Genomic DNA, 15,368 nt, shown 5'->3' with positions numbered 1-15,368 from the left:
TCTGGTCTAATTAGCATATTATGCTTTTATGATTATACATTCTTCCAAAAAATAGAGGATATTTTGTTTCAGATATTTTAATACAACTTTTTTAAATATTAAAAAGATGTAATTCACCCTAGCTGGCTTGGCTCAATGGATAGAGCATTGGCCTGCGGACTGAAGGGTCCCAGGTTCGATTCTGATCAAGGGCATGTGCCCGGATTGCGGGTTTGATCCCCAGTGGGAGGCAACCAATCGATGATTCTCTCTCATCATTAATGTTTCTATCTCTCTGTCCCTCTCCCCTTCCTCTCTGAAATCAATAAAAATATTTTTAAAATTTTTTTAAAAAGATGTAATTCTAGAACTTCATCATTAAAAGGAAACACATGTACATTTTTCTGTCTGAATAACTGTCTACATAAAGCATTTTTTCATTAAGATATAATTCACATACCATAGGTTTTTTAAGAGGATGATTTACATGAGTATCTCATACCTGAATTACACGATAGCCCAAAATCTCCAAATGTCGTTTTTTCATAGCAGATTTCCCTTTTAAATGAGGAATGTTTCTACAAAAAGCTCTTAAATCCAAAAATTCCAAAGCAATTCTATGTAAGATAAAAATAAATATTTGTTCTAAAATCAAAATGAATAATTATAAGCCTTTCAGGAAAAGGTTGTATTTTATAAAAAATCAAATGAATATAAATGAGTATACCAAGTTATTGTCTGTCTAAATTATTGACAATTAAGCCTATTTCTTAGAATTATAGCAATTATAATAAATATCTCCATGCTTTCATCCATTTGTTTCTCTATCCAATATGTATTTATTATGAACCTACCACATGTAAGGAAGACACTGTGAGATGCAAAGATTAAATGACATAGCTTTAGTAAAAAGTGGCGGAGTGCTATCAGAAAAGCAGAAAGGTACGGAGGCTCCAAAGAAGATACTATTTGCTTCTGCTGAAGTCAACTAGGAGATTAGCACTTTATGCTAGGCTTTGGACAATGAAGGATGGACATTAAAGCAGAAAGCACAGAAAAAGCAAAGGTATAGAGGCAGAATGCATAAGATGGATGAGAAGCAGATTCTGCTACTCCATAAATCCTTGATAAATGAGTTCATTAGATTATGCCAAGTATAACATTTAGATGACAAAATCTGAAACTAAAAATTAACTTACTTTTCAGCTCCTGGTGGCAGATTGGATCCAACTATTTGGGTAGTTGATTCCCAGTGCATTTGTGGCAGTTTTCCTAAAGTTGTATTATGGCTTCCGTAAGGAAGAGGTTTTTTTCTTTTATCCAAGATACACTCAAAATCTATAAGCAAGTACAAGAATCAACAGTATGAATTATCCAACTTATAAGATCTGGTCCAAAATCAATCAATACAAATCAACCAGCAAGTATTATTAAACTATAACTAGTATTTAGCATGGGGCTACATTTAAGCACTAGACTAGGCCAAATCATATTGAAGAGTTTATTTTTAATCCCCTTGGTTCTGTTGGTCACATTTGGAGGGAGCTAAGCCAAGACATCTGAAAACTAGTAAAGATTGAGGCATGTATCCTGTCTTTCCTATAGGAAGTGTACATAAGCATAAATAGTTGATATTAAAAGTTTTTTAGACAAATTCCAGCCAATAAACTCAGAAAGAATGATAGATTAGAAGATCACTACTTTGCCCCCCTCTAATGAATGATGGATTTAGGCAATGATATTTTTTTTAATTTTTTGTTTTGTTAATTCTCACCTGAGGATATTTTTTCCCATTGATTTTTAGAGAGTGGAAGGGAGAGAGGGAGAGAGAGAGGAAAAAAAAAAATCAATATGAGAGAGACATATCGATTGGCTGCCTCCCACATGTGCCCCAACTGGGATGGAGCCTGAAACTCAGGTACATGCCCTCATGCCCTTAACTGCGAATTGAGCCCACAACCCTTCAGTGCTCTGGCCAACTCTCTAATCACTGAGCCACATTGGCCAGGGCTAGACAATTATTTTAATGACTACTAAAACCAGTAGGTGAAATGCGATGGGAAAACTTTCTAATGGATGAGATGATAATATACAAACCCACTGATGGAGCTTAATGTGTCTTCTGATATGATCCAATGAAAATTACACACCACCTATACTAAAGTAGTCTGGCCAATTTATATATACATATATAACTTGAATCTAATCAAACCTCTAAATCTAACTACTGATTTACAGGAAAAACAGGGGATCTAGGAGCATGTTAAATGACACCAAGGGTTGCAATTGTGTGAAAAGTTCAGAATGTGAAATATATATATATATATATATATATATATATATATATATATATATATATGTGTGTGTGTGTGTGTGTGTGTGTGCATGTGTATTTACAATAAATAAGTTGTAAGAACAAAAAGAGAGAAAGATAGAACTTAAAAAAAAGATAAATAACCAAATGCAATGTTTGGATCCCACTTTTAACAAATCAACTATAATATACAACAAAAGAAAATTGAGACATTTGAGCATTGGCAAGCTATCTGACATTGAGAAATTATTGTGAATGGTTGTAGGGGGTGATGATGATACTGTGGTTAAGTTTTTAAAAAGCCATCCTTATCGCCCTGGTCAGCGTTGCTCAGTGGTTAGAGCATTGGCTCATGTACCGAAGGATCAGGGTTCGATTTCCATAGGTTGCAGGTTCGATCCCGACCCCAATTGGGGTGCATGAGGGAGGCAACCAATCAGTGTTTTTCTCTCTCTCTCTTTTTCTTTTTAATCTAAATTTTTAAAAAATATTTTATTGATTCTTTTACAGAGAGGAAGAGAGAGGGATAGAGAGTTAGAAACATCAATGAGAGAGAAACATTGATCAGCTGCTTCCTGCACACCTCCTACTGGGGAAGTGCCCGCAACTAAGGTACATGCCCTTGACCGGAATCAAACCTGGGACCTTCAGTCCGCAAGCCAACGCTCTATCCACTGAGCCAAACTGGTTAAGGCTCTCTCTTTCTTTCTCTCTCCTTCTACAACTACACCACTGAGAAACAAGATTAACCAGGTTAGAGTTGAGTACATACCTATGAAAATCCTCATCCAGGTTAATAATCCAACTTAGTTTTTGAGATGAACTTAAAACAATGACATAAATAATTTCCCTAACTTTAGCACACTGCATGGAGAGGACAAAATGTCTAGAAGATCCAGAAATGTCCAGTGAATCTAAACCTGAGTTTTATGTACTTAGAATTGATGAAAGACTGACCTTAAAAGAAATTTTTTTGAAGAACAGCAAAATGCTAATAGTTACCAAAGCTGGGTCATGGGAACTGGAGGGATCATTGCACTGTTCTTTTCTACTTCTGTGTCTTTGGAAATTTTTATTTGTTTGTTTGTTTGTTTGTTTGTTTGTTTGTTTGTTTGTTTTAGAGAGAGGAAGGGAAAGAGAGAGAGAGAAACATCGATTTGTTGTTCCACTTATTTATGCATTCATTGGTTGCTTCTTGTATGTACCCTGACCAGGGATCGAATCTGAAGCCTTGGTGTATCGGGAAGATATTCTAACCAACTGAGCTACCTGGCCAGGGCCAGAAATTTTCAAGATAACTTGAAAAAATGCAAAAAAGCTTCTCTTTAAAATTCCAGTTGATGAGATGACTTACCTATTAAGTGGTAATAAGGTGTAAGAGCGGAGGCTTTTACACAATTGATTCCTCCTAATACTTCTGCTAACATTTTATAAATCTGCTGCTGTGCTCCATTCAGGCTGCCAATATCTTTATAAAAATAAAAAGAATTACTTTACTTAAAATAATCAGTTTTTGAATTGAAAACCATCCAATTCTATAAACTGAAACATAAAGATTCATATTTCCAACAAGGACTTCAATGTAATATCGTATGAAATGACACTAGATTCAGTATAACACAAGTTCTTTGCTCTCTACCAAATATTAATAATAATAAATTCTTATTTCACAAATCTCACCTACAAAAAGGTCCCATTAAACAGGTCATGGCACTGTTGGGAACTCTGGTGTCATGGTTAGGTTTAAAAATAACAACAATGTACTATGAGTTAAATGTAAATTTAAAAATAACAACAATAGAGTTAAACTTTAGAGTTAAACTTTACTTTAGAGTTAAACTTTACTTTCTGACCCAAAGAAAACTCAAACCTTTATTATAAAGTTGCTGACAGAAGCGGTCATGAAACCATGGAATCTGATACTCAGGGCATTCCAAGCAGACTGCTCTATTTAATTCCATAAGACGAAACTGGACCTTGCTATTTAGAGTTGAATATAAAACTGAAATAAAAAATATATTAATGGATTTTGATAGCTTTAACCTAGCAAAGACAATCCATTTTTCACATTCATTTGTCCTCACTATTGATTGACACTTTTATTCTGATAAAATCATTTCAGTTGCACACACATGCTTTATGTTTTTAACTTACTACATTCAGTGGCATGATTAAGACCAACTCCTATGTTATTTCTACTAATTATTAATGTTAAATCTATATTTTTAAAAATACTACCAAAGAATTTTCATTGACCCATTATTCTGCATTTAGGACTCTATCCACAGGAAACAAAAATGAGGTCAATGATTCATACATAACAATCATCCTAGCTAATAAAGAGGGAATATGCTAATTGGCCCTCACACCATCGCAAAGATGGCACCGCCCACAGCTAATAAGGAGAGAATATGCTAATTGACTGTCCTGCCCTCAAAGATGGCAGTACCCACAGCCACAAGATGGCGGTACCCAGTCCCCTCAGCCCCGCCGGGGCAGCAGACACCTGCCTCCAGAGTCCCCCAGTCCCCTCAGCCCCCCAGCCACCCAGGGCCAGCCTGAGTCGCAGGCAAGCCTCGGATGGCAACTTCCCAGCCACCCATGGCCTCCCGAGGCTCAAGTAACCAGGGCCGGCCAAGACTTGTGCTGCCAGCAGTGGCAGCAGCAGAGGTGTGATGGGGCGTCACCTTCCCCTGATCGCCGGGTCGCCTCCCGCCCCTAAGGGCTCCTGGACTGTGAGAGGGGGCAGGCCGGGCTGAGGGACCACCCCCCTCCAGTGCATGAATTTTCATGCACCAGGCCTTTAGTTACTTATAATAACCTCTTAGATAAGTAAACTTCATTACATCTATATAATGGCAGATTATTTAGACACTAAAAAAATCATGACATATCATGCTAAGTGAAATAAGTCAGTCAGAGAAAGACAAGTATCACATGATTGCACTCTGTGTGGAATCTAAGTAACAAAATAAACTGATGAACGGAGTGGATCCAGAGACATGGAATCATGGAACAGAGTGGGGAATCTCAGAGGGAAGGCGGAGGAGGTAATCAACCAAAGACCTTGTATACATATATGCATAACCCATGGACACAGACAGGGTGCTGAAGACCTGGGGCAGGGGTGGGTTGGAGGGGGTCAATGGGGGAAATATGGGGACATATGTAATACTTTCAACAATAAAGAATTATTTTTTAAAAATCATGACATCAAAAAATATTTAATGGCATGAAAAATCATTCAAAATACAGTTCAATGACTTAAGGCAACATAAAAGTGAATACATAAATAATCCAATTTTGTTTTAAAATATGTATCTTCTATATATAAAAAAGCCTAAGCAACCGAAAGACCAAACAACTGAATGACTGGTCGACTGGTTGCTACGACACGCACTGACCACCAGGGGGCAGACGCTCAATGCAGGAGCTACCCCCTGGTGGTCAGTGCACTCCCACAGCCAACCTCCCGCGACCAGCTAACCTCCTGCAGTCCCTCCCTCCGGCTGACCAGCCCCGATGACCCCGATCGGGGCTGCTGGCCAACCTCCCGTGGTCCCTCCTCCCTGCAGTCCCTCCCTCCAGCTGACCAGCCCCATCAGCCAGATCGGGTGGCCCTTTCACCGGCCAGGCCCAGGGACCCCACCTGTGCACAAATTCATGCACTGAGCCTCTAGTAGATACATAAACATATACAAAAGAGCAGGCAAGAGATAGAAAAGAAAGAAACCCTCCAAATCATTAAAAGTAGTAGTTTCACTTGATGATAAGATTGAGTAATCTTTTACTTTCTGTTTTATATTTTCTGTGTTTTCCAAATTTTCTACAATAAGCAGGAAATACTTCTATAAGCAAACAAAAAATTAACATTTAAGTGCTTTGGTATAGGTAGAGCTGAAACTTAGATATAATATACAAATGATAACAATAAAATATAGATACATACTTTCAAGTTGAGAATCCAATCTGCTTAAAAATTTGATGTTAAAAATTGTCTTTAGCAGATCTTCTGGAAAATATTCAAGTGTGGCCAAAAAGAAACCAAGAAACACTAACCTGAGAGGATCTAATAGACCTAAAACAAAATTAAGATTTTTTAAAAATTATTACAGCCACCTCACATACACGTAAGCACACACTTTATTCAGATAAAACCAGGTTTTTAAGAAATGATACAAACATATTCTTGCCCAAAATAATATATATTGCCAGTAGTTAAGTAGTTGCCTTTGGGTGGGGGTAGAATAGAAAAGAGGAAAAGAAAGGAGGGTACTATAGTAATTTTGTTTCTTGATCTGCATACTGATTCCAAGGGTGAATTTATGAATTTGTATAAATTCATACTATATGCTTCTTTATTATTATTATCCTTTCATTAAAAGTTTTTAATTGCCTTGAAAATAAAAAGAATTCAAAACTAAAGGTCAATAGTATACAGAAAACTAAGTGATCCCAGTCTCTATATACTGATGATCTATAATAATAAAAGCATAATATGCTAATTAGACTGGATGTCCTTCTAGGCGTCCTTCCAGACAACCTTCCGGGTGAAGCCAGGGCTGTGAGGGAACCCGGGTCCCAGGTGCCTGCCGGCGGCTGGAGGAAAGCCCAGGTCCCAGGTGCCAGAGGGAAGCTGGTGCCGGCAGCCAGAGGAAGGAAGGCCTACTCTTGCACGAATTTCGTGCATCGGGCCTCTAGTAATAATATAATAGTGCTCAGAATTGTTAGGTATCACTGTAAGCACTTTGTAAATATTAACTCATTTAAATCTCACTTCAGTATGCAGCAGAAATGGTTACTATTTCCACTTTCAAATGAACGTACAGCCGAAACCGGTTTGGCTCAGTGGATAGAGCGTCGGCCTGCGGACTGAAGGGTCCCAGGTTCGATTCCGGTCAAGGGCATGTACATTGGTTGCGGGCACATCCCCGGTAGGGGGTGTGCAAGAGGCAGCTGGTCGATGTTTCTCTCTCATCGATGTTTCTAGCTCTCTGTCCCTCTCCTTTCCTCTCTGTAAAAAAATCAATAAAATATATTTTTTTAAAAAAATGAACGTACAACGATACAGAGAAGTCAAATGACTTGCTCAAAGTCACACAGTTAGCAGGTGGAAGGTGAGATTTAACCTGGAGAGTCCAGCCTGTAGCCTGGACTGCTGCACTGTGCTACTCAGTAGGGATCTCAGATTTCCAGGCTGAGTGCAGACATGCAAAAAGCTCAGATCTCACCTAGCACCTCCTCCCTTACCTGTCACCCAGCAGCATGGTACATATCCCAGAGTATAAGGCTTGAGATAATTTAGCTGATTTGCCTCATCCAAGAGACATTTCTGATGAGAGGCAAGGAGTCATCCAAAATGCCCTACTGCAACTGTCTTTTTACAAAAAGAATGAAATATTTTCTTTTGGAATTTTTGCTGAGTTTATTTTAATAAAGCAAGATCAAGATAAATGAGGTATTTACCGATCTGTCAAAACTAACATTTATTCAAAATAAAGAGAATTATTACTCCATTAGTTATTTTTAATTATCTTATAAAGGTCTCTAAAAATTTTCATTCTCAGAAAGTCTTTTTAAAAAATCAAAGCTGTACTTCTCAACCTTTCTTCTCTTATACCCTAAATTTAAAAAGAAATTCTAATAGCTAAGCCTCTATTTAGAGAATATGAGAAGAGATGTATTTTCATTTCCTTCTGAACAACCAGGAGAGCATATTCTAAGTCTCAGTTTCAAGTCTCATCTTTCTACATACACTTGTGCTACTAAAAATGTTGTATATACTCATTCATATATAAACATACACATATCACAGTCCCATTTTACTTGTCTATTAGCAGACACAATAATGTCAGACATGGTTAGACACTATATGACCTATAAATCCCACAAAAATGTAGTAAAGTCTCTGAGCATGATACTGATAAATTAATGTATACTGGTCTCACACCAGCTTAACTATTAAAATTGATACAAAGAATCAGATATCATGTGTCTCCAGATGTGATACAAACATCAGGTACACAGCAACGCATACAAGGCATGTTTGCTAAAAATATTTAATCTGAATCTAATCAAGCATCTATTCCTAATTTCTAGATTACTAGAAATACTGCAGATGAAGGAGCACAGTTTTAACAAAAAGCAATCAGACAAATCAATAATCTGAACATTCAACAATAAATGGCCAATCTCTTAAAAAATAATAATACCAACGGGAAAAAAGATAGGGAGAAAGTGACATAATAACTCAATATTGGTTGCTTTAAAAAAAGTCATAAAAGACAATTTGGTGAGATTTGGGAAAATTTGATTATGGTATAGATGGTACTTGTTAACTTTTTTTTAAATGTGATATTGAATGTCCTTATAACCTCAAGTATTTAGGGCTGATATTTCAAATCATTCATCAGCCCAGCAAGTGTGACTCAGTGGTTGAGCATCAACCCATGAATCAAAAGGCAAAAGGTCGCTGGTTCAATTCCTGGTCAGGGCACATGCCCAGGTTTCTAACTTGATCCCCAGTAGGGGAAATGCAGGAGGCAGCAGATCCATGATGTTTCTCTCTCATCAATGTTTCTATCTCTCTATCCCTCTCCCTTCCTCTCTATCTAAAAAAAAAATAAAAAACATTAAAAAATCCACAAATAGGCCCTAGCCAGTTTGACTCAGTGGGCAGAGTGTTGGCCTGCAGACTGAGGGGTCCCGGGTTCGGTTCTGGTCAAGGGCATATGCCCGGGTTATGGGTTCAATCCCCAGTGGGGGGCGTGCGGGAGGCAGCCAATCAATGATTCCCTCTCATCATTGATGTTTCTCTCTCTCTCTCCCGCTCCCTTCCTCTCTGAAATCAATATATATATATATATATATATATATATATATATATATATATATCAACAACAACAAATAGTTCATCAGACATGCATGAGTATATATACACACACACACATAACAAATGTGGCAATAAATCAATCATTATTCAAAAGCTAGATTGTGGGTACAGTATAGAGATGTTTGTTATATTGTTCTTTCAATTTTTCTGTATATTTGAAAGCTATGATAAGAGAATACTAGAAAAAAACAACCTTTCTCCCAAATCCATCTCAAGCAAAAAATAAAACCAAAGCAAAACCAAAAACCCAGAGAACATTCTAGACTCTAAGAGATCAGCCACACAATGAGTGAACCTTGAATAGATCCTGGGTAAACAACCACAGTATTTTGTATTTTGGGAATAATGAAGGTCATTTACACATGAACTGCGTATTATATATGAGGAGACTATTAATTTTCTTAGTTGTGATAGCAGAATTGTGGTGATATAGAAGACATTCATTATTTTTAGGAAGGTGTATGCCTGAGTAATTAGAGGTGAAGGGTCACAATGTCTACAAATTACTTTCAAATGGCTCAGAAAAAAATAAGAGCAAGGAAGACAAACAGTAAAGCAAATATGATAAAATGTTAATGATAACTGAATCTACCCCATGAGTATGTAGTTGTTCCTTGTTCATTCTTTCCATTTTATCCATACATTTGACATTTCATAATAATAAAGTTTCAAAACTGGATATAAACTTTTTTATAGAACTCACAGCTATTATGGTTATCCTTTAAATGAGAAATATCAGCAATAGTATCCTCCCACCTATTCATTCAATTTAGTACCAAGTTACCTACTTAAGTAAGAATTAAGGTGTTGAATACAAGTTCCAAAAAATTCATCCCTTTGAGGTGGATCATAGTTCAAGGTGCTGAATGGAAGAATAATAGCAAAGATTGCAAAAGGATGGATCTGTATAAACAGAACAAAAACGTTTACTTTAACTTCAGTAAAACAAAATTTTAACCTAATTATTTTGGATAGAAGTCATTTTCTAACAAGCCTATAGTTAAATGACACATGCATTACTCTATTTAATTTTTCTACCCCCCTGTAATCTATTTAACGCCACTAATTTCTAGTAACTCTAAAGAAAAAGTAAATCAGATAATGTACAAATTAATCTTGTTAGATGTAAAATCCTATTCCAGAAATTCACTAGTCATTAAAATGCATAGGAAGCCCAGCCACTATAGCTCAGCAGTTGAGCGTCAACCCAGACCAAGAGGTCACCAGTTTGATTCCTAGTCAGGGACAAGCCCTCTTGCTGACTCAATCCCCAGAAGGGGTGCATGCAGGAGGCAGCCAATCGGTGTTGTTCCTCTCCCATTGATGTTTCTATCTCTTTACCCATCTCCCTTCCCCTCTCTCTATAAAAATCAATGAAAAAATATTTTTTAAAAATGAAAAAGTGTCACTAATTTATATAATTTATATGATATCAGTGCATTTTGTACTCATAATGTAATTAAAGAGGTTTCTTATTTTATAATAATCATAATTTATTTTTCTCTCATTCACTATTTTTCACTATTCACTCACTCATCCAATACTACCAAGAAATATGCTAACCAGATAAGACAGACTTTTATTTTCACTTGAGAGAATACTAAGTAAAAATCTTATAAAAACAATAACCCAAAAAGCAGCATTTTACAAGTAAGTTCCAGAAATGAATTTGTAAGAAAACACACTGGTAATTTAAGAATACAGCAGACCTGCCCTGGCCAGGTAGCTCAGTTGGTTAAAGCATTGTCACGATACACCAAGGTTGTAGGCTAGGGCAAATACAAGAAGCAAGCAATGAATGCATAAATAAGTGGAACAATAAATCAATGTTTCTGTTTCTCTCTCTTCCTCTCTCTAAAAATCAATAATTTTTTTAAAATACAGTAGACCTTAAACAATATGGGTTTGAACTACATGGATCCACTTATATGCACATTTTTTTTCAATAAATATTGTAAATGTATTTTCTCTTCCTTATCTTCTTTCTTACAATTTTTTTCTATTGATTTCAGAGAGGAAGGGTGAGGGAGAGAGAGAGAGAAATATCAATGATGAGAGAGAATCATTGGTCAGCTGCCTCCTGCAAACCCCCTACTGGGGATGGAACCTGCAACCCAGGCATGTGCTCTGACCAGGAATTGAACTGGTGACCTCTTGGTTCATGGGTCAATGTTCAACCACTGAACCACACTGGATGGGCTATCTTAAAAACATCATCTTTTCTCTAGCTTACTTTATTATAAGAATATAATATATAATACATTTAAGATACAAAATATGTTATTCAACTGCATAAAAAATGGGACAACAAATCAATGTTTCTCTCTCCCTCTCTCTAAAACCAATAAAATTAAATTAAAAAAAAAAACAGTAAACTATTAGTAGCTAAGTTTTGGAAGAGTCAAAAGTTATATAAGGATTTAATGATAACCCCCACATTGTTCAAGTGTAAACTGTACTGAAGTCAGTGGATACCTTATAATTTTCTGTTTTCACACTTTTCTTACACTTTTAGATGTAGTTTTTTTAAATAGGAAAAGTAGTATCACAGGATTACAGAAAATAAGAAAAAGGGAAAACAAAAATTATTCATACTCTAATATCCTTCTTAATAATAACCAGTATTGCTTTTAGTACTTCCTTCTAGTCAATTAATTTTGACTACTGATTTTAACAATCTGTCCATATCTGTAATGCTGGAGAAAAAGGCTTTAAGAGGAGAAACAACAAATTGCTGAACCAAAAATTAAAGTTTAATTTTTAAACTTCAAATTCCAATCAAGGTCTCAAAGTACTTACGATACACATTTGTTTTTATAAGTTGACAACTATATAAAATGGTGTGACATTTCAATTTCACCTTTTCAATCTGCTGAAGGACCACTGAGGCTATCTTGTCAAGCAGCAAAGTATTGAGGTAGTTAGTTCTAGAAATAAAATATGCAATTCCCGCAACATTTGTGTAATTAATTTCATCCACCAAGCGCTGTAAAGTAGCAAGGGTTTCTTCAAGAAGAGACTCAGAAAACCAGTCTCCTTTTAAAGATTTAAGTTCTTCCCATAACGAATTCAAATTGTTGTATTTTTGTAGTCTCTGATGACCATAGTGATCTAATTTTTGAAGTAGTTTCAGCTGTTTTCCAGTAGTGTTATCCAGATACACATGACCATATTGAATCCATCTTAAAACAGATGTGGCAAAGCTATTCAGGTCACCTAGGTCACACTGTGGTAAAATTGCTTCAATTCGAGATATCCCCACTTCATCTAAGTGAGGAGATGGAAGTTTAGAAATGGCACAGACCAGGATGGAAATCTCACTAGTTTTGACACTAATTTTCAAATAACTATAAAGAAAGGGAGGGAAAGTAAAAAGAACAAAATTAACACATCAGCAAGAAAAACAAAATATACATAAGTATTAAAATACGAATATGTAATTATTATTCTAACTAATGGATGGGGGAGGCTTAAAATACAAGTTAATTAAAGAAGGGTTAACTAAATCAAAGACAGGTCCATAGAGTTACTAAGGGAAGCCTTAAGATAATATAAAGCACATCCCAATTTTTGTTTATATATATTTTATTGATTTTTTTACAGAGAGGAAGGGAGAGGGATAGAGAGTTAGAAACATCGATGAGAGAGAAACATCGATCAGCTGCCTCCTGCACACCTCCTACTGGGGATGTGCCCGCAACCAAGGTACATGCCCTTGACCGGAATCGAACCTGGGACCCTTCAGTCCGCAGGCTGACGCTCTATCCTCTGAGCCAAACTGGTTAGGGCCCCAATTTTTTTAATGCAAAAATAAAGCCATGGTCCCTGAAAACAAAAAGGTCAGTATCAGAACAATGTTTTTTCCAGTGCTATTGCTAGAGACAGACTTTGGACTGAATTTCTGCTATGACCTGTCAGGAGTTGGTACTTAGTACAGGCATCAGCATATAGCAATCACTGAATTATACTAGTTCCCATTTTACTTCTTCTATCTAGGAAGTCCAGCCTTAAAAAAACCCAGAATTGACTCCATTCTTTATGTCTCCTTTCCCAAACATCCATGGTAAGATTCTTACCATGAGGACAGCAGTTGTTAAAATAAAATTTTAAAATGAGAGCTTTTAAAAATCTTTAGGGCCTTGGCCGGTGTGGATCAGTTGGTTGAGCATCATGCTGTACATTGAAAGGTCGTCAGTTTGATTCCCAGTCAGGGCACATGCCCAAGTTGTGGGTTCAATCCCTGGTTGGGTGCATATGGGAGGCAAACAATCAATGTTTCTCTCTCTTTACCTCTCCCTTCTTTTCTCTCCAAAATCAATTAAAACATATTTTAAAAAAAGTTTTAAAAAATAAATACATAAATAAAAAATCTTTAGGCCCTGGCCAGGTAGCTCAGTTGGTTAGAGCATATACCAAGGTTGTTGATTTGATCCCTGGTCAGCACATACAAGAATCAACCAATGGCCCAGCCAATGTGGCTCAGTGGTTGAGCATAGACCTATAAACCAGGAGATAACAGTTTGATTACCAATCAGAGCATATGCCTGGGTTTCGGGCTTGATCCCCAATGGCGGTCATGCAGAAGGCAGCCAATCAATGTTTCTCTCTCATCAATGTTTCTCTCTCTCTATTCCTCTCCCTTCCTCTCTCTTAAATCAATAAAACATCTTAAAAAATAAAGATAAGAAATCAAATTGAAGGCCCCTAAATATGAATTTTGCCTTCTTCAGCAGCTCCAATATTTTCATGTTATGCTATTCCTGCCAAAAAGAAGAATGGCTTGGCTTTTTATGCATGCCCTACAGAACTCATCACCCGACTGGCCTCATTTCCATTTCAAAATATACCAAGTATAAGCATTGGCAGAATGGGCATGGGAAGAGATAAGTGTCTTAACATTTTTAATAATAAGCTATCCAATTCTACCTCCTAAAGTTCCAAATTCTTTACATAATTAAACCAAACTAGATTATAAATTGAAAGATTAGATTATAAAATGAAAGACTCAACAAACATTTCTGCTTTGATCTTACCTAAGCAATAATTCTCTGAGTTTCACAAAAAACTCTTTACTTTGGAAATGTAAAACAATCAATGCTTGAGTTATCTTCAATAACTCTATTGGTTTATAGTTCTCCAAATTCTTATGCAGAATTGAAGCAATTCTAAAAAGAATGATAAAACATCTATTATAACCAGTTCACTCATTTATTTATTAAACACTTACTGAGGAGCTCCTTCATGCCAGACACACTCTGAGCTGGAGAGATAGCAATGAATGAGACAAGGTTTTCTGTTCTTGAAGAACTGTCTCAAGATGGTGATAGAAATGGTGCCAGGTGAGTACTAGACTTATGGGGAGGGGGGATCACTTTGTAAGTTATAAGTTATAACTTATAACTAGACTTATGGGAGGGGGGATCACTTTGTAAGTTATAAGTTGTAAGTGTCTAACCAGTATGCTGTACACCTGAAACTAATATAATATTGAATATCAAATGTCATTGAAAAATAAAAATAAATTTTTAAAGATGGTGATAGAAATATAACAAAATAGAATGAGCTATCAATGAAGTATAAATGAAATATTTAATTATCAATAGTAAGAAGAAAGAAAAACATAGTTTTACTTCCTAAATAAATAAATAAATCTCTCAGAAGAGCCACCAAATTCCACATCCTCCCTCCAAAAATAATATTTACCAAGAGTTACTAACAATTATCAAAACTGATTTTTCTTCCTTCAATCCACTGGCCTTATAATAGAAATGCTTCAAAGCAATGGGAAATGCTGAGACAGTAAGTAGGAGGGATAAGGCAGAAGGAATATTTTCAAAATGGAACATGATAGATAAAAAAAAAAAATAACATAAGCCCTAGCTGGTTTTGTTCAGTGGATAGAGCTTTGGATTGTAGACTGAAGGTCCCTGGTTCGATTCCAGTCAAGGGCACATGCCCAGGTTGTGGGCTCGATCCCCAGTAGAGGGCATGCAGGAGGCAGCCGATCAATGATTCTCTCATCATTGATATTTCTCTCTCTCTCCCTCTCCCTTCCTCTCTGAAATGAATAAAAATATATTTTTAAAATAATAATAATAACATATATACATGTATATATATGTTGAACCATGAATTTATTTCCTTCTTAATCTCAAGTTAACAAAAAAGTTAATATGTGGTAGT

At 36.2% G+C, this 15,368-nt stretch overlaps 1 protein-coding gene across 1 annotated transcript in view; it reads right to left on the bottom strand.

Moving 5' to 3' along the window:
• FASTKD1 (FAST kinase domains 1) overlaps window positions 1-15,368 on the bottom strand; it is a gene marked incomplete at its 5' end in the record, with an annotated part of 28,576 nt that overhangs the window by 682 nt on the left and 12,526 nt on the right. Inside the window, 8 exon segments of the mRNA XM_079782427.1 lie at window positions 482-596; window positions 1,179-1,317; window positions 3,648-3,761; window positions 4,164-4,295; window positions 6,243-6,371; window positions 9,974-10,088; window positions 12,046-12,532; window positions 14,219-14,350. Coding sequence (XP_079638553.1) covers window positions 482-596; window positions 1,179-1,317; window positions 3,648-3,761; window positions 4,164-4,295; window positions 6,243-6,371; window positions 9,974-10,088; window positions 12,046-12,532; window positions 14,219-14,350 — 1,363 coding nt within the window.

Source organism: Cnephaeus nilssonii (assembly GCF_951640355.1).
Source record: "Cnephaeus nilssonii genome assembly, chromosome: 10".
Classification (NCBI taxonomy): Eukaryota; Metazoa; Chordata; class Mammalia; order Chiroptera; family Vespertilionidae; genus Cnephaeus; species Cnephaeus nilssonii.
The sequence above is the reverse complement of the archived record's forward strand: the minus strand, read 5'-3'. Positions and strand labels throughout refer to the sequence as shown.